Genomic DNA, 20,944 nt, shown 5'->3' on the forward strand with positions numbered 1-20,944 from the left:
AAAGAAATCCATTACATTTTTACCATCCCCTTTACCCTACAACCCCTGTGAAGGTGTGTGTGTATGTGTCTTTATTAAAAACAATGTTAAAATAAAACAGGAAAGAAAAACAAGTACAATTTTCCAAAACCAATGACAACTAGCCAACTTACAAGCCGTTCAATGCAGCATGCTTTTCTATTTGCATGTGTTTTCTTACACTGCAGTGTGTTGAGCTCTCTCGGCCACCCTAACATTGCCCTTATACAAAGTCTTTACAGATTCACATTAGATAGTTAATGACACACTGCAGCAAGGTTGAGTTAAATTTGTCAGTCAGTGATTTATGAAAACTGTTGGATAAATTAGTTCTTCAGAGTTAACTGACAGTGAAGGTGGACTCAAAATATCAGCTGGTGTCAGGTTGAACTAACAGCTGTCAGCCTTTAAACCTTGCATTGATCAAACCTTCCCAACATTTATCATTCATTATACCACTACCACAGACACAGTACTTCCTTGTGGCTTCACGTCAAACTCCATCTGGTCCTCCCACAAGCAGGGACAGAGAGCCTCAGGAGGATATCAGTGGGTTTTTGATGCATCACCACAAGCAGAGATGGAGAAGGAAGGATTCAGACAGGGAGAGGATTTCTTGCTCTACTTAACACGCTGATGGGGAGTCTGACCAGAGAAGCATTGCCTCCTTGCTCAGTGAAGAAACACAACCTCACCACATTACACAACACTGGCCAAAGCACCAAAAGTGGATTTGTATTCCCATGTACTTGACATGACTGATTCTATGTGTAAAGACATAGTGATGGTAGAGGGAAGGAGTTATTATATTCAGGCCATCCATCTATTCTTCCTCTTGCCCAGTGGGACAAATAAAGGAATCCTGTCCCACTAGCACTTAGATCAGCTGAATGTATCAGTGGGAGAGGAGACCAATGGATCAATGAACCAGGAGAAAAAAAAAAAACACTGGACTTCAGCGATATCACACCATCTACCATATGGAAAACAAAACACAGACCTCAGCTTGACTTGGCACTTTTTCCTCAGCATTAACACATCACCTGTGAAAAGGGATCAGCTGGTTTAAGGTTACTGTATGTAAGTATCAGTGAGTAGGAAACCAAAATTATCCAGAGACAAAGTGTCTGCTGAGGAGCTGCTAAGGCAGCTGTGAGTGTTTGTTGTGGACGTATGCAGCTGGAGTGGCGCAGTACGCTAGGTGCTAGAGGGTGAATGAAGAGGAGGAAGCCCTTTGACTAATCTTTGGGGAAGATAATGATCTTACATGCAGCCTGAATGCTCAGTGCTTCTGGGGACTGGTAATATAGGCGCTCACCCATACAGAACTGCCTGCACCAGCCAGATGCAACAAATAATCCTTATTGAACACAAAATCCATGGACACTTGCTTCACAAGCACAAACCCATTCAGCCAAATTAATGTCTAACAACAATATTGCTGGGGCTGACCTGGATGCTTCAAATAGCCATTTGATTTATATTTCTTTAATTATTATTGCATATGCTTTACCACAAACATCCCAAATAGCCCATGGTGACACATGACCTGATGACAGGCTTACAAGATGTGGAAAGAGATGTGGAAGTGACATATACAATTTGATACTTGTTACAGAGTTTGTAGACAATTATCTGTGACAGCAGAAGTTCTAAGAGTTTATAAGCAGTATCTTAGAAGAAACTGTCCATTCAAATCTAAGTAAATACTAATTTGTGATTTAATTATTAATGAAAACTATATTCTCAATCTATGTTAAATTGTATGCTTTCCTGCAGACACATTTCAAATTTCAATTATCAATTCAGTTATTAATGTTTTTTAAGGAAATTCAATGGAAGTGAACCAAGTGAATACTGTCCATTTGCTACAAGCTGCAATTCAGCATGGCAATCCTAACCAGGTATTTTCTTGCAGTTGCTGTGCATAGTTATTTGGTAAATTTACCACAACTTTACAGGGGGCCTGTATGTACCCAGGTTGGCAGAGATGCTTCTAAATTACACAAGCTATCACAAGTGTTTCCACACTGCAAAGGCAATTATTTTCAAAAAATTGCAAAAAAACATATTTACATTAGCTGCTCTTTAAGCCTCTTCTTTCTACACCTACCCAGAATGCAATTTTCTGCATTTCTACACAAATATTATTTCATGCATCCTCACAGAAATAATAGCTCCATTGAGCCAAACAGTCATACTGAAGGACACTACCTGCTGTGGCAGCAACACACACACACACACACCGATGCATTAAGAGACAAGAGCATGTAATCCCTAATGGGATATGGAGTCACTTTAAAGTGAGAGAAACCACAACACCAGGGACACGGTTACTAGAATAGGGTACTGTACATCAGAGAGCACATTGTTCACACAAATACAGCAACACATAATACAGGTGACTGAAGGCCATGAGAAAACAGTGAACTTAGCCATGAATTACATATATAGTGTGCCTTAAAGTAAGAAATGGAAAAGACACTGAGCCACTATGTGAATAATCAATATCTGATATTTAATAAAAGCCCAGTATCACACCAATCTGACTCTACCACCAACATCAATGAGACATACCCCTGCAAGTGGTGAGAGTTCTAGGCTCATAGTAGCAGCATACTAACCAATGCAGAAACTGAGACATGCAAAAAAACACAGACTACAACCTTTTAAAAAACAACTTTGCATTGTAGTATGAAGTTGTAAAATGCAACGTAACACGCCTGTTGGGACATTAGGCACAGAATTACACTCCATATTTTGCAGAGTAGTGTTTAATCAGGGTGACCTAAATAGCCTACAGACTCCTGTGTGACCTTACACAGCAATAAGCCTGTCACATAGTCCCACTTAATTCAGCCATCTCTGCCGCCACAAAAATCAGACTCAAAGAACGTACACAAAGTCCTGACAGGTATCAATGCTTACAGAAAAGAAACGCTGTTCGCAGGCACTGAAAAGACGAGGTGACAGATCAATATCCACAGCTAAAAAGTACACGCGTTCATATCGCAGGGATGGATGAAACTGGAAAAATATGATGAAGGGAATCTAGCTAGAAGCTAGCAGTCTCTACCGGCGTTTCGCTCCTCTCCACAATGATGGTGACGTTAAGAAACCCAATGTTAGCAGATAAAGTGAGGTGAAAATCTTGGTAGGGCGACGTGCGATACTTTAATCATGCAAATACTTGATACTGCCGACGTGAAAACGTAATTTTACTGAGATACTATAGTTTCCTTTCAGCAGCAAAGTAGCAATACTAGTACTAGTAAAATGAGAAGTCTCACCAATACTGCAATTCCTACTCTGATAGCAAGTTAATGTTAGCTAGCTAACTCAGTTAAGCTGTTTGAGGAATTAATGCTAAGTTCCGTGTTTCACTTGCCGGTGTTTCCTTGTAATTGATGATAATAGTTATAATGCTGGGTGGTTGTTCACAGTAAGATGAACACTTAACCGCTAGTGTTTCACGAGCACCGGCTTACTTATAACTACTTACTTATAACTACACACTGCAATACGTAAGGCTAAGCTAACAAAACTTAGCAATCAAAGTTAGCTAGCATGGCTAACTCTACCCGCTGCTTATGAAGTGATATGGCGGATGCGATAATGAAATTAACCCAACCCACTGACAAAGCTAGCCGACCAGCTTTAGATGGCTACCACAGACGTCGCTACAATTAGTTGGATGCTGACCTCTTAACAGCTAGCAGCTAGTGCTAACTAGCATTGTGTTCACTTCCAGAACGTTATTATGTACAGAGACCACGTCAGAAAATGTGACAAATTACGGTTGTTTCGCTTACTTGCAACTACAAATACAATTCGGCAAATTCTGTTACCTCGGTGTTGCATTTAATTTAAATGCCAACTTTCAGGACGGGTTTCGGCAGCTAGTCGCCATGGGTTATTTTAGTGAAAAAAAACTAGTCGGCATTTCACACCAATAGATTTTAGAAGTTAATATTATCTGGAAGTACACACTATTAGGTGCATTATATCCATGCCGAATACAGGAAAGATTTTGGCTAAATGCAACTCAGCATAAACCAAATAATAATGTTGGAGTTATTTACATTTGCCCATTGGCTAAAGTCGCATTATACTGTTGGATATTTTAATAGATTCGACGCTCCTCTATGCAAAAGTGGACGCACGTACGGACGCTAAAAGAGAGTTAGCATTAGTTAGCGGCTAACGGAACAGACAGCTAGCGTCTAGCTAGCCACCTTGTGTCGAAACGAACAATCACGTTGAGGGGGGTGTCTTAAAAATGTAAAACATTCCTTACCTCCCACTCGGTACATGTTAGCCGCCATTCTCTTGCAACCTTTATCAAAAATAGTCCCAGGGTATTGCCCACTTGGGTAGAAAAAGGTCGATGGTGATCTGTTTTATTCCTTCATTTATCGTAGACACCCCCGCCGTGAAACAAAGCCGGCTCCGGGGAAAACAAGCCGAGCTGTGGCGGGTAAAAAGTTTAAAGTTTCCGTTAGTAATGTTCCGGAGGTTATCCACAAAAAAATCAAGTCTTTGTTTTCGGTCCCTCGGACGACCTTCCTCTCCTCTTCCTCACTCACTCACACATTCACACACACACAGCTAGCCTGTCTCTTACTCCACTCTTCCTCCCATCCTCCGCTCCCAGCTTCATCCTCCTCTTCTTCACCTCCGCTCAGTTCAACACACACAGTCGTACACAAAAAACACACACACACTCACTGGCCCCCTTCGTTCGTGTGCAAAGCGTCATCTTCGGATATTGTCGACAATCTCCGGTGTCTCATAATTACCCTTTCGCTGGCTCTAGTTTAATAAACAGCTTGTTTGAGGTGAAATTGAAACTCACACATATACGACTAAATGTGTATTACTATATATTTTATGGTGGACAAAAGGGTATTGTCACGTGAAAAATCAGCATACAATTACAGCGGCCACAAAATACACACAGAAAGTAAACAAAGTTAAAGTTATTGCCAGATTCAGACAAAGCAGAAAATTGGAAACGAGCGAGCGCACACACACGCGCACACACACACACACACACACACACACACACACACACACACACACACACACACACACAGAGGAGTAAAAATGTCTCCTTCAAAATAAAACACTGAAAGCACCAAGGAAACGCTGTTAAACTCTGTATTACCAAAACAGTGATGTGATAGGTTATTAGTAATAATTGGACTATATCACCAGTTTGACAGAGACCGAACTTGCTGCATGTAGGGCGAGCAGAGGGGTTTCACACAACTTCAAAAGTAAAGATTTTGACCATATATCTTATTTGTAAGTTTAAGAAAACAAATTTAACAAATAAAAAAATATCAAAATGATTAAAATGACATGGCATCATTATGGTAGAGATGGTGCAAGATTTTTTCTAATGTTATTTCATGACATGACGAAGTTTTGTTTTTGTATTCTTTGTATACAGAAAATTGACCTACTAACTCAATTTTCAATTATTCAAACCGAGTGTACCTAAGAGGGAACTGCTTCCAGTACAATATACAAAACATGAAGTGTTTATAATATACAATGCATTGCAGTATATGAAACTACAAGCAAAATTAGCCCTATCTCAACCAACTGCCCCATTAAATGAGAATTTTATGTTAGTGAATTAGTCATAATAATCCAGTGGTATAATGTATTCAACTGTAAAAGTGGCTTTTCTTTTCTATGCTTTCTTTTGATATATTACTCTTATAAATTACTTAAAGTAAGTAATATAATTTATAAGAGTAATATAAGAGTAGTAAAATTTTTAATTTAGGTATAATTCTTACTGAGTAGTTTTCATTGTAATATTCATTAAAGGATCAGAGTTGTGATTGTTGATCAGGTGTCAGGTTGGATACCACTGACTTACTTATCTTCCTTTTATTAACTGAATGAATTAAAAGAGTAAGATCCTGTTGTACTAATTTTACATTTACACTTTTACTCATTTGGGGTTCAGGGTTCAGTGTTTTGCTCAAGGACAGTGGGGAGCATGGACTAGAGGAGCCAGGCATCAAACCTAGGCGCCAACCTTGCGATCTGTGGACAACCCACTCTACCACAGCTCAGGTGGCTGGCAGGGAATGGGGTGCAGTATGATGTTTTATGGTCTGGGACAGTCTGGGAACATGTATTTCCTCAACATACAGCAAACACACAAAGTTCTTAGAACAGCACTGCCCACTAGTGACACTTCACACACAATACACTTTCCAGTCTTAAGTAATTTATTGGGAGCTTGACAGATACAACATCACAGTATTCCCAATGTTATTTAAATATATATAAAACTGTACTAAAGTAATCACGTTCAAGTGTACTTATCAACTGTTAGAGAAATTAATTAGTCAGAAAAGCTGAGAGTTGATTTCATTATAACAGGTTTGTCACAGTCTATCTAATGCAAGCATAAAAACAGCTTCAGTATTAGCTGAGATGTCAACCAAACACTGTTTAGGATACTAAAGTCATGTAAAAACATTATGCAAACATCTTTGTAGGCACGACGATATGCCAAGTGCAGAACTCTGGTATAAACACAGGAATGTTCAGTAAAACCAAAGTCTTTGTTACCACAGAAGTCAAGTCATGTTCTGTACCAGCGTACATACATGGCCACTTCTGAAGATTCTCACCACATATCCAACAGAATGACAAATAATCTGTGCTATGGAAAGTATCGCACTGTCCAGTTTCACAAGGCTTTACATGATTATGGAGGTGTGTAAGTGTAAAATTAATATAGGTGTTCCTCCTGAAGAGGATTCCTCTACATGTTCTGTATGAAACTGACAGCAGCAGCACCACAGAGGCTGTACTGAGCTCATAGCTGTGGCTGCTGTCCACTGACCATCACGCCTCTCTGTGTAAACAATTCCCCCTCTGTCGCTCTTAATAACACAAGTCCTTCCTAGCTGGTGGCAGGCTCTGGAGAGCTGGTGGAGGTGGACGAGCCTGAGGCCAGTCTCTCCCTGCTGTCGACCATCCCACCTCCCCCAATCACCTTCCACTGAAGGATGCACATGTCCTTCCCGCCCATGGAGAGCAGGTGGGAGTCACTGTGGGTGAAGCAGACGTTGGTGACGTGGCTGCCATGGCCCTCGTACTTGTGGCTTGGCGCCTGGAGAGGAAAAGAGAGAGAAAGGGAGTCAACTCTGGATATAGTAAATCCAATTACCTCCCACCTCTGTCGCCTCTTTGTTTTCACAGAAGAGAAACATGTTAGAAGTGATCAGGCTTGCAGTTCTGGCAGAAATTTTGAATGCTTTACCCCCTCCTGCCCTGGAAAAATAGTATTTTATTGTGGTGTGAAGAAATCCAAAAATAACTACTACGTGTTAAAGTCAGGGTTTCTTCAGTCAGCTATAGCTGTTAGTTATTATCTACACTGGGACTTGTTGAAAATCATCTCAGCAGCAGTGAGGAAAATCCAAGTCAAAACTGCACTGGACAATACTGCACAATTTACCACAGTGATATGTAGTTCTAACCACTGAGTTACATGAAAATCATGTAAAGCAGATCATCACTGATCTGAAGGCACCAGCAGAGTGAGATATAGAAGATCTCCAGCTGAGTTTAAAGTCACCAACCATGACACCTGATCACGGAATCTGCTAATTGTTGAAGTTCCTCATACCAACTCTGCACTGGGTCAGACTGGTTTTCAATAGTAGGCAATTTACTACTGGAATAAATCACAAAACAAACTGAAGTTACAGTTTGTCCCTCTGAGGAATTGTAAGTTCTCTTTGGGTGAGTCGGGGCTTTAGAATGCTGTTGACTCTCAGAGGGACAAGTAGATTTATGAGGCATAACCTGATAGGTCAAAACATCATTTAAGATTAAAGAGAAGTTTGATATGCACTGTTTCACTGCCCTCTCTGACTGAAAGCTGCTTCACCTCAGAAGCTCCACCTATAGCCACACCCAACAGTAATGTCACAGAGTCCTCAGCTTTTTTCTCACTTATCTAAGTTGGATGCACAGACCTCATCACCTGCTCACCTGTTTGAAGTCAGACAAGCTCTGAAGTCAACAGGAGCTGCTGAGATAGTGATCACAGAATCTGCTATCACTGGGTTTAAGGCATATTACACCAATGAGGTGACAAATTAAGTTGAAGTGAAAAAAGAGATATTCCTGCACAAATATAATATAATGCTCACGTCTGTTCAGAGTATATCATGTGTTCATATGTGAATCCTATTTTTGTATCTGGCTCCATGCTAAACTATAAAAAACAGAGAGGTGAATTTTTGAGGCTGTGGAATCATCTTGTTTGACTGCCAGCGGAAAGACTGACCAAAAAGATTTTTAACTGGCGCAAATGGCTATCCTTGGTCTGAGACTGAGACAGTACCCTCTATTAGTGATTTTAGCTTCGCCTTTGGGAATAATCTACAGTGTAATATAAATACAGTTCATACACAAGATTGGAAGCAAGAAATTTATATGAAGTCAAAGCTTAGAAATTATATTCAAATTAAAGATGATTATTTTACAGAACAATATATAAAAATACATTTAAAGAGAACCCAAAGATCTTTGTGCGCTCAGTTAACTGATACATTACCTCTGGAAATTGAGGTGGGTAGATACAAAGGAACATTTTCATATTTTACTTCCCTCTGTATTTTCATCTCTATTTTATCTGTTTGATAAGGTTCAACTGCAGAACCCTGACTTGTTTTGGCTGGCTGATGCAGTTATATTAAGTTGGCTTTTTAAGGTGGTGGTGCGGCTGTGGTTCAGGAGGTAGAGTGAGTCGCCCACTAATGTAAAGGTCAGCAGTTCAATACCCAGCCAAAGTATCCTTGGGCAAGACACTGAACCCCACGTTGCCCCCGATGTATCATCATTGGTGTGCGAATGGGTGTGGATGTGTTAGAGCGCTTCATGTATAGAGCAAGCGCTGTATGAATGTCTGTGTGTGTGAATGGGTCAGTGTGACACGTACTGTGAAGTGCTTTCAGTGGTCGATACAACTAGAAAAGGACTATACAAATACAAGTCCCTCCATTTACCAAACCTCTGCTTTGGCAACATTCATAGAAGATGTTTGGCAACTGAGACAAGAGACTCTGTATCCAGTTGGGGTGGGCACTATATGGGCCATATGGGCCGGGCACCAGAAGGTGCAAGACACTTGAATAGAATAATCAATCGATCCACATAATAATTCCACCCTCTACTCTCTACAAATGGATGTGATGACCCTCTTTAAACACAGTTAGCTCTCAAAATGTAGAGATTAAAATGACTGGATAATTGAAATCCAAGTTTAAATCACAATACATAAAGCACCTTTACAGCACTCTAATATGTTATGCACCTAGAAATCACACAGTGCTCATAATTTACTGATGGTAAAGACAAAGTCAGGGCAGATGGCAGTGACTACTGTTGGAGTAGAATGGAAAATATTTGATTTTTCAGATGGCGATCAACAAAGACTGAAGCAGGGACAAAATGTTTCTGTGCTGCAGCAGCCTGTGAATGGCTACTGAAGACAGACAGGTGTTTAATCCAGTTACGCTTACACACAATGACTTAAATCAAGTCATTTTTATTTACACAGCACCACATTATAACAGAACAGAGTTAATCCAAAACAGGTTTGTCTCTGTTGTTATGGAAACAGTTAAAGAACAATACTTGCTGAGCGTGCTTATAAAAGGACAGAGCTTTACCTTTGGTTTAGGACAGGGGTACTGGAAGAGGTGGACTTTGCAGAAGTCATCAGCCACAGCCACCACCCTCTCACTGTGAGAGCGACATAGAGCGTTGATGTCTGTGCCGTCTGAACCCTCTAACCACACACCTGCAACACCACAGCAGCACAGTGAGTATCATTTTTACTTAATGTGAAAGTAACACCATACAAAACTGAACATGTGACGGGGTAGAAACATTTGCACTTGGTGTTTCTCACCCATCACATGGAAGCCCAGCACACAAGTATAGGAGGCCCACTCTCTGTCTTTGCTCTCAAAGCGATTCCTCAGCAGTTTGCACCCTGCTGCAATGTCCCCTGTGAAAACACATTCACAGTCAGAGAAGTAGACGGTCATGCTGTCTGAGGATTTGAATACTAAAAGCTATGTGTTCACTTACAGTAAAGGATCTCATAGTCGCCAGAATTAGACATAATGTACTTCCCATCTTTGGACCAGTCCAGGTGTGTTATGAAGCTGGAGTGGCCCTGATCAGAGAGAGAAGCAGATGCAGTGTCACACAGTGCTCTATGACCCAGCAGTGAAGTCAGGCTGGTGTTCTCGATTTTCTTTATCAGTTGTCAGTTTTGTTAGTCTGTCTCTCAGTAGCAGTTCCTGGGGTCCCCGCTCTGTCTGTGGCTCTCAGCACCAAACCCACTGGTTCCTGCTTTGCTCTGGTTTGCTACTTAAAGCTTTAAGTTAAGGATGGGTTCAGTGTTGGATTTTTTCCAAATGTAATCTATCCACCAGAATAAATGAACCGCTAATGGCTTTGTATCTCTGATTATCAGAAGACTGATCTTTCTAAAGTAGACAGATGAAATGCCACCCACCTATATTCACTGAATAAGGGTTCTGATGCAGTTTTTGTTGTTAGATTCATTCTGAGGGTTTCTACTTATGTGTTTTATAAAGCCTGGTTTCCCCCATTTTGAGATTTACACATGTTCTTGTTTGGATATGAATGCTGCTCAAACTAGCATTACTGGAATTACCACCTCATAGTCGTGTGTCACCAAGAGTGAAGACTAACAAGAACGTTAATAAAAGGTAGTAAGTGTAGTTTGTCATAATTAGCGTCAGGTGAGATCACAGTGACTTTGACCACTGACCATCAAATTCTAAGCAGTTCATCCTTGAGTCCAAGTGGACGTTTATGTCAGATATAATGAATTCACACTGCAGCATTCGGGTCTTCCACTGATCAAAGCAGTGCAGTAGGTCTTCAGACAGTTGTCTCAGAACCTCTGTTGTTCTTTTCTTAACTTCTGACAGACTCAAAACGTGTTCCTTTGAGTACAGATTTGATCATAGGAAAAAGGAAAAAGTCACACGGTGACTAGATCAGGTGAATAGGGAGGGTGATCAAGCACTGGGATTTGTTTTTGGGACAACTGCTTTTCCTTTAGATCAGGAGTCAGAGATTTTGGGACAACTTTAGCTCACACTTTTGTCATGTTCAAATTTTCATGCAAAATTTGCCAAACTGTCTCTTTATCAATGGAGACCATTTCTGCTCTCATTCTTATACTGAGTCCTCGACCACTTCCAATGATTTGTTCAGTTTGTTGAATGTTTTCAGAGGTTTTTGATGTGCACAGGCGCACAGAACGTTCATCGTCTTGGACATCCTCTCTGCCTTCACTAAATCTTTCATTTCATTCAAACACATGTGCACATGACATGCAGTGTTCCCCATGCAATGTTTGAAAAGATTCAGCTGCTGTTTTGTTCAGTTTCACCAAAAACGTTAACATTAAAGTTAATCGTTGCTCAACTTTTAAGCTAATAATTTTCTGACGTTGCAAAAATACATGCACTTCAATCAGTAGCTAGCAGTGAACTAAAGACGTCACCTATTGGAAACTGACAGCAGTTGTGTGTGAATACCCAACCTTTAATATATAATACTCAGTGTGACTGTGAACCACGTGGTTTTATCTTCATAAGCACAGTCTCATTATTTAATACCTTGTATACACTCATTCACACACACACACAACCGCAGTGTGTGTAAACAGACATAAAAATGATAGATAACTCACATTACATTTCCCAAAGCGAGTGTAGCGCCGGCCACTCTCTGTCACATTGTAGATGTAGATAAAGTTGTCATGAGATCCAACAGCTAAAAAGCTGCCATCTGAAAACACAGGAGGCCATTCACACAGTTAAAGGGGAATTCCACAGTGTCTTTTTCTCAGGGTACATACTTCTTTCATTCAGATTTAGCTTAGGATATTGTTTTGGTTTTTGTCAAAAACTGGCCTATTTTCATATTTATTTTTCATAATTATTGGATTACAGATATGGATCAATCAGTATTCTCCATGCCTTCCTTTATGAAAATAACCCCATAATGGGCTTTTCTCATTGATATTATTCATACATCAGATATCAGATTACATATCAGAATTCTGTCCAAATAAATCTCTCTGCTGGGCTGCCGGAGACGTTGGTGTTGGTGTTGGTAATTCCCTTCATCCAAACATCTTCTTGTCTAGGGTGTCCAGGTAGCCTTGTGGTTACAGAAACCTACCATGTGAATGCAAGGTAACTGACACCTTTGCAACATGTCATTTTTTTCTCATTGCTTATCACATCCTCTCTGTCCACTTTGAAAAATAAAGTAAAAAATGTCCAAATACTAACTTTAAAAAAATACCAGCACCAGCCATGAACTGCAATATGCCAGAATGCATCCATTAAAATACTAATAAGAAATAATAAATAGTAGACAGTTAGATAGCAGGGAGCTGGCACTGAACTCTGACCTGGTGAGTATCTCATGACAGACAGCTGCTCATTCCCATCAGTGGACTCAGAGACCACCTCTCTGGTCAGCAGGTCAAGGACCATCCACCTGTTAGTGTCCAGGGGTGGGGGGGGGTAGAAGAGGTTCAACAGAGACAGAAAGGTTAAGAGCCATTAGTGATTATAACAGACTGGACAACGTGTACAGTAAAGTTTACTGAAGGCAGAAACACTCTTTAATTCACTTTAGTTCACTGTCCGTTGACTCACAGCTACGTGACTATCTCTCTTCTGCAAATACACCCATGGTACACTTTACTCGGAACACCTGTATACCTGCATATTCATGCAATTATCCAACCAACCAATCATGTGGCAGCAGTGCAGTGCACAAATTCATCCAGGTACAGATTGAGAGCTTTAGTCAGTGATCATGTGGAAGTTAGACATCATGGGGAAAAATGTGTTGGTGTCAGATGAGCTGGTTTGAGTATTTCTGAAACTGATGATCTCCTGGGATTTTCATGTACAACAGTCTCTACTCAGAATGGTGCAAAAACAAAAAACATCCTGTGAGCAGCAGTTCTGTGGATGGACACAGCTTTCTGCATGAGAGGCAGGGAAGGCTGCTTAAGGAAGCTCTGCCCTTAATTTGCAGTCCTGTATTAGATATGTTAAATCTGTCCTTGTTAACAGGTTATGTTCCGCAGTCGTATAAAACAGCTGTAATCAAACCTCTTCTAAAAAAGCCCACTCTAGATCCAGATGTATTAACCAACTACAGACCTATATCTAACCTCCCCTTTCTTTCTAAGATCCTGGAGAAAGCAGTTGCAAAACAGTTGTGCGACTTTCTACAGGACAATAGTTTATTTGAGGTTTTTCAGTCAGGATTTAGGTTGTATCACAGCACAGAGACGGCACTTGTAAAAGTTACGAACGACCTTCTGATAGCATCAGACAACGGACTTGTTTCTGTACTTGTCTTGTTAGATCTCAGTGCTGCTTTTGATACAATTGACCATCACATCCTTTTACAGAGACTGGAGCACTTTATTGGCATTAAAGGAACGGCACTAAACTGGTTTAAGTCCTATCTATCTGATAGGCTTCAGTTTGTACATGTTAACAACTACTCCTCCATGTACACAAAAGTTAGACTTGGAGTTCCACAAGGGTCAGTGCTTGGACCAATCCTCTTCACTCTGTATATGCTTCCCTTGGGCAATATTATCAGGAAACACTCCATAAATTTCCAGTGTTATGCAGATGATACACAGCTTTATCTGTCAATGGAACCTAATGAAACCAATCATCTAGCCAAACTCCAAGCTTGTCTTAGGGACATTAAAATCTGGATGACAAGCAACTTCTTACTACTAAACTCAGATAAAACTGAAATCATTATAATTGGTCCTGAACACATCAGAAACAAACTTTCTAATGATGTAGCTCCACTAGACGGCATTGCCCTGGCTCCCAGCTCCACTGTAAAGAATCTGGGAGTCACCTTTGATCAGGATTTGTCCTTTAACTTACACATAAAACAAACTTCTAGGACTGCCTTTTTTCATCTGTGTAACATCTCCAAAATTAGACATTTTCTGTCCCAAAAAGATGCAGAAAAACTAGTCCATGCATTTGTTACTTCTAGGCTGGACTACTGTAATTCATTATTATCAGGCTGCCCCAACAAGTCTCTAAAGACTCTGCAGCTGATTCAAAATGCTGCAGCACGACTACTGACAGGAACTAGGAAAAGAGATCACATTTCTCCTGTGTTAGCCTCTCTACATTGGCTCCCAGTCAAATCTAGAGTAGAATTCAAAATCCTCCTCCTCACATACAAAGCCCTTAATGGTCAGGCTCCATCTTACCTTAAAGATCTCATAGTCCCCTACAATCCCACCAGGACTCTGCGCTCCCAAAATGCTGGTTTACTGGTGGTTCCCAGAGTTTCCAAGAGTAGAATGGGAGGCAGAGCCTTCAGTTATCAGGCTCCTCTACTGTGGAACCTTCTCCCAGTTTCGGTCCGGGAGGCAGACACCCTCTGTACCTTTAAGAGTAGGCTTAAAACTTTCCTCTTTGATAAAGCTTATAGTTAGGGTTGGCTCAGGCTTGAACCATCCCTTAGTTATGCTGCTATAGGCCTAGACTGCCGGGAGATCTCCCATGATGCACTGAGCTCCTCTCTCTCTCTCTCTCTCTCTCTCTCTCTCTCTCTCTCTCTCCACCTCTCTCCACTCAATATGGATTCATATCCCATGTTACATGTTACTAACTCAATATCTCCCCTTTCCTGTAGTATTGTGCTCTTCCGTCTCTCTCTCCTCTTCTGTCTCTCTCTGCAGGTATTTCTTCCTCTGGAGCTGTAGAGTCTGATCTGTGATGACAAGTCCCCTGCTGCTCCTACAACTCCACTCAACACCTGCTGCTAGAATTAGAAATTACTTATACTGCTATTAGTTGTATTGCTGTGTTAGCAGTTAATACTTTAATTATCACTACTATCACTACTACTGTTGTATTACTGGCCTCATCTTACATCTGATATGGAACCTGTGTTATGCTATGTTCTTCTTTCGCTATTCCCTACCCCCTCTCCCTCCTCTCCCCCTCTCTCTCCTTCTTAACCCAACCGGTCGAGGCAGATGGCCGCCCACCCTGAGTCCGGTTCTGCTCGAGGTTTCTGCCTCTTAAAAGGAAGTTTTTCCTTGCCACTGTCGCCTAGTGCTTGCTCTTGGTGGGATTTGTTGGGTCTCTCTCTGTAAATACCTATTTTAAAGAGTATGGTCTAGACCTGCTCTATATGAAAAGTGCCTTGAGATGACTGTTGTTGTGATATGGCGCTATATAAATAAAATTGAATTGAATTGAATTGAATTGAGAGGTCAGAGGAGAATGGTCAGACTGGTCGGAGCTGACAGAAGGGCTAAGGTAATTCAGCTAACTGCTCTTTACAACTGTGGTGAGCAGAAAAACATCTCAGAATGTCCAACACATCCAACCACATCAGGTTCCACTCCTGTCAGCCAAGAACAGATATCAGAGGCTGCAGTAGGCACAGACTCTCTGGACTGTAAAAACATAGCCTGGTCTGCTGAATCTGGGTCAGAGTTGGGCATTAACAGCATGAATGCAGAGACCCAACCTGTCTTGTTTCAGCAGTCCAGGTGGTGGTGGTATAATGGTGTGGACTCCTTAATACCAATCAGTTATGGTTTGAATACCACAGCCTATCTGAGTGTTGTTGCTGACCATGTTCATTCCTTTATAGCCACAATGTGCCCCTCCAGCATAATGCGCCACATCATATAGCAAAAATCAATATCCAATAAAACACCTTTAGGATGTGGAGACTGGCAGCATGAGCGTGCAGCTGATAAATCTGCAGAAGTGATGTGATATAGTCATGTCAACATGGAGCAGAATCTCAAAAGGAATATTTCCACCATCTTGTGGGTTCCATGTCCCAAAGAACTGGGGCTGTTTGAGAGCAAAGGTAGGATCTACCCAGCATTAGTATGGAATTCCTAATAAAGAGCTTGGTGAGTGTATATTTATTGCATTACATGAATAGTTAACATTTTGGGAAATATGCTTATTTGCCTTTTCTTCTGAGAGTGAGAAATTGCTATCCTCATGTCTGTGTGTTAAAGCTTCAGCTTTGTCAGGTATGAGGGGGTTTGAGTGGAGTCAACCATTATACTTCTTTCTCAAGCTCTCTTTTGTCATTTGTAACACACATTTGTAACGTTTGCGGCACTTTTAATGTTAACAACTATTGCGACACTCAATCAATCATTAGTGCTTTCAGTAGTGGTTAGCTTAGCCTAGTGTGAACACAGGAAGTAGTGGGAAAAAGCTTGTCTCTAAAGCTCATTCATTTAATACTTGTTAATTAACATTTGAGGTTTTAGGGGGCATTATGTGCTGGAACTGGTTCCAGTCCTTATGCTAAGCTAGGTTAGCCATCCAATGAGTTCTACATCCATTTGAAAACCTCACTCTTGGAAAGGTAGATAAGACAAAAGAAGTATCTTCCAAGATGTTGTACTATTCCTTTAAAATCTGGTAAAAGATTTTCACATACTAAGCAATGTCTTTTTATTGTTGTACTTAATTCTTTTCAGCATATAGATGTCTTTAAATCTAACATTGCTGGAACTTAGCGTAGCATTACCTTCCTGTGCTGAGGCCAACTGAAACCACTGATCCATTAGGGCAGAAATCAGCACACAATCCATACTCCTGTCAGAAACACACAGGGCTATTAATAATATATCTGTCAGGGCTGGAATAGCAAGGTGTAGTATAAATATAGTTACCATATGAAAAAGTATCTTAATTGTGAACAGTCAGTGCATAAAGGAAAATCACAGTGAAAGATCAGTGTGTCCTACCTCCAGGCTGATGCACCAGTCCAGCTTATGTTCCTCTGTGTTCCACAAACACACCTGCCTGTCATGACCACAGGTGAGGAAAATGTTCTGAGAGGGGTGTGTTGCCAGCCCCCACATCTCATCTACATGACCCTGAGACATGCACACAGAGTGAAAGAACGATATTAGGACAAAACATGATCTGAAAAATTAAGAAAACAATAACAATAAAGTATAAAAGAAAGTGGTCATATTGTAAATTATCATTCATATATTAGTTAACTAACCCTTGGCTTTAAATTTTAGCTCCTTATCAAAATGTTGTTGTTGTTGTTGTCTGAACTGTTTTCTCCCTATGTGCTGTTGACTAAATTTATCAGCACAGTTGCCAGTAACTCTCTGGTTCCAGCTTCTCAAATGTGAGGATCCTTCAAGTTCCAGACTGACAAACAGTTGCTGCTTAACCAACCAGACATAGTGGTGGTCGACAAAGAGCAGAGGAGGGCCAGGTACAACATCTGAGGTCTCTGTCCAGATGAGCGCAGTCCTAGGAACAGCTAAGATACTGTGCAGAATCCTCAAACTCCCAGGCCTCTGGAAGAGGACCTGAGCTTGAGGAAGACACACACAGAATTTTTTATAATACTGCATGTCAGTACTGGACCAGAGACATTCAACAATAGCCTCTTTGATCCACTAGCAAGGCTTTAGCTTTTAGCTGTGTTGTATGTCTGGAAGTGGTTTCAGTTTCCCACAGATAAAAATCTAATTTGAGCAGGCAAGCCAAAATTCCAGTGGTCAGTGGAGACATTGCTAAAATGGACTCTGCAAGCTGTTGTCTACAATCTGCTGGATCTAAACAGCCAGAGCAAATGTGGATACAAGATAGTCAGGGGCCAGATGAACCTGTTAGGGGAGCATGGGACAAAAACTCTCACCACCCCAAAGCCAGATTTGAATACTATTCATGAATGGCACTTTCTCAGACATTAAATGTACGATGGACACAATTATTGGCACCCTTATAAAGGATGAACCATAACCATGACCCAGCCTCTAAATGTTTTATGTAGCCATCTAGAAGCTTCTTGCACCTGTCTGCTGGTAGTTTCTGCTACTCTTCCATTGCTATGCCTTCAAACTGATTTCAGCTCTCTTCAAAGGTTTTCAATGGTCAGTCTTTTCCTTCTCAACCATTCTTTTGTGTTGCTGGATGGGTGGTTGTCTCACTAAAACCTAGTCTTCTGACACTGGGTAACACATTTAGCTACATTTAGCTAAAACGCCTTGGTAATCTTCTGATGTCACATTCCTTTAATACATTCAGTCCTTGCTGAACCAGAGGCAGCAAAGCAGCCCCACAGCATGATAGAGCCTCCACCGTGTTTTACTGTAAGTACGGTAGTCTTTTCCTCATGGGCTTTATTTCAGTGCTTATAAACAACTGATGCACTGCATTCCAAAAGAGTTCTACTTTGGTTTCATCTGTCCATAGAATATTATCCCAGAAAAACTGGGGCTGATCAGTTAAGGGTTTTGTGCCTGTCTTTTAATAATGATGTCCTCCCTGGCCTGTGCCCATGGAGCCATACATTGGTAGGTGTGGTGTATGGTATAGGCTGAAACCATCACTAAAGATGTCTTGTGTGGTGTATTTTCCACAACCTGCACCAACCATGACAAACTTCTCTCATTGAGATTCTTCTTAGTGCCATTACCTGGAAGCTTCTTAACACTTTCATTATGTGAAATGTCTTCATTTCTAGATTTTTGATGATTCCCTTGTTGTGTTTAGAATTATGTTTTTTTGATAATAGCATTTCTGATGCTCGCAGACACCTCTCTTGGCTTCACCACTGTGAAAAAGAAGCTGGAAACAATCAGTTCTTTATTATGCAACAAAACCATCCATCATGTGAGCAAGCAAGTCTTGTTCTTTATTTTATTTGAAGAACTGATTTAAATTGGGTCTGAAGAGTGCCCATAATTATGTCCCAATTTTTTTAAATTTCACTATATGAAACCATTTTTTGTTGTTCAATAACCTTGAACATTTTCTTAAATATTCTGCTGATACAAAATTGGTGCATTTGCATTTATTTCTGAAGATATTGTGAAATATATACTTGGATCAAAACTGTATATTACCCTCAGGAGCAGACACATTAAGCTGTTGGATGAAGAGATGCAGACAACAGGCTGAACACCTGCAACTATTCACTATCATAACCAGTTCACTTACTGTGACCTGCTGTTGTGTGGAAACATATTTGCTGATAACAAGATGGCAAAAAGCTGATTATTGACTGATTTCTTTGATAAAAAATGTTTGTTTGTTTGTTTGGCTGCACTCTGCATTCTTTTAATATTAGTCCAGTCCATTAAATACGCACAAAATTGTCTGGCAGCATTAGTCCAAAAATATGTAATTCTAAAATACCTGGCAAGCATCCAAAAACTTGAAAATGCTAATGTACAACTACGTTATCATACCTGCACTATGGCCACAAATCCGTCTGAGAAGGTGCCTCGGAGGACTGCATTACGGGTTGTACCAACTAATAGTTCCTCCCCATCCACATCAGCAATGGTGCGGACTGCCCCAAATTTTTCTGGAATCTGAAGAAATGATCGTATTAATCAATGAGACTTCACCTTATTTCAATGTAAATTCACAGACTTTTCCATCAACAGCATCACACACACATACAATTGTGGTTCACCTCACACTCTCTCTCAGGTGCCAGGTCAGCGCTCCAGCGGATGATCTTGCGGTCTTTCCCTCCACCACTGAGCAGAGCGCCGCCCTGCAGGGTGCACAGGGTGAACACACTGCCTTCATGGGCTCTGGTTTGACGCATTATCTGGAAGGTCTCTATGGGAAATGAAAGACAAAATAAGCTGATTTGCCAATGTGTCTATATCTAGATATCTAGAACTTCAAAATCTGCCATACGGTGGGTTGAGATCTGGTGACAGTGAAGGCCATAGCATAAGATGGCACAGCCAAAGCCCAAACTTTAACCTAACGAACATCTGTGGAGAGACCTGAAGATGACGTATCCCATCCAATCTAATGGAGCTTGAGTGGATCACCCAGGAAGAATGGGATAAACCGTGCACATCCAGGTGTGAAAAGCTTGTAGAGACTTACCCCAGAGGACTCAAAGCTAGAATTGCTGCCAAGGGGCTTCTACAAAGTACTGAATCAAGGCTCTGAATACATTTTAAATGAGAGATTTCAGTTTTTGATTTTTATTGAACTGCTAAAATTTCTAAAAACATATTTTCACTTTATCATCAAGGGTTATTGAGTGCAGATTGATGGGCAAAATGGCAATTTTATCCATTCAAAACACACAAACAAAATCTGAAACACAAAGTTTGCAAAAGTAACATTAATTCTTCAACTTTCAGCTTAAAAATGTAGCTTTTCATCTAGTTTTGTGACTAGATTATTATTACAGCACTGACCTTTGGCTCCTTTACCCAGAGTTTTGATATCTGCAGCCGATTTTCCCCACGTCAGAATGTTTCCTTCAGAATCTCCGGTCAGAACATCTCCAGTCAGACTGAACACAAAGCACTGGATGAACTTGGGTTTCTTATATTTCTGAAAAAGAAAAATGGAGACTTGTTCACATCAGTTTGAAAATGCAGCATTATAAGTTTTTGGTAACATGACTGTGAGCTTTTGGTTAAGTGATAGCACTGATACTATAACATAATTCTGAGGACGTATGAGTAGTAATACACCATCAGACCAAACACAGTGGTCAGTGGTACAGAACTGGGGTAGTAACAGGTGTGAATGTGCTGTAAGTGAATGTATGTGAGCTCAGCCGACATACACCGGTTCTAAGACTTTTATCTACCAGTGAGTGAAGACTGAAAGAGCATTTACATGTAAAGCTTGATTGATTTGGAATACTGGCTGAGCAGGAAACACTTGTTGATTAACATGCTGCTTAGAACTAAATAACTGGCTAACTAATGAACTGACTTCATTCTTCCTGGGCTTTGACTGAAAACAAATCCAACTGTATAAAA

General features: G+C 40.6%; 2 protein-coding genes across 2 annotated transcripts in view; both read right to left on the minus strand.

Moving 5' to 3' along the window:
* The window catches only part of mta2 (metastasis associated 1 family, member 2), a 32,769-nt gene extending 28,037 nt beyond the window's left edge, over positions 1 to 4,732 (minus strand). The window contains exon 1 of the mRNA XM_018671104.2: positions 4,316 to 4,732. Coding sequence (XP_018526620.1) covers positions 4,316 to 4,343 — 28 coding nt within the window. The 5' untranslated portion in view covers positions 4,344 to 4,732. The remainder of the gene's footprint in view (positions 1 to 4,315) is intronic.
* Positions 4,733 to 6,251: 1,519 nt separating this feature from the next.
* eml3 (EMAP like 3) overlaps positions 6,252 to 20,944 on the minus strand; it is a 54,646-nt gene continuing 39,953 nt past the window's right edge. The window contains 11 exon segments of the mRNA XM_051075489.1: positions 6,252 to 7,162; positions 9,735 to 9,865; positions 9,977 to 10,075; positions 10,159 to 10,246; positions 11,804 to 11,901; positions 12,533 to 12,621; positions 16,696 to 16,763; positions 16,916 to 17,047; positions 19,388 to 19,513; positions 19,618 to 19,769; positions 20,369 to 20,507. Coding sequence (XP_050931446.1) covers positions 6,953 to 7,162; positions 9,735 to 9,865; positions 9,977 to 10,075; positions 10,159 to 10,246; positions 11,804 to 11,901; positions 12,533 to 12,621; positions 16,696 to 16,763; positions 16,916 to 17,047; positions 19,388 to 19,513; positions 19,618 to 19,769; positions 20,369 to 20,507 — 1,332 coding nt within the window. The 3' untranslated portion in view covers positions 6,252 to 6,952.

Source organism: Lates calcarifer, linkage group LG14 (assembly GCF_001640805.2).
Source record: "Lates calcarifer isolate ASB-BC8 linkage group LG14, TLL_Latcal_v3, whole genome shotgun sequence".
Lineage (NCBI taxonomy): Eukaryota > Metazoa > Chordata > Actinopteri > Centropomidae > Lates > Lates calcarifer.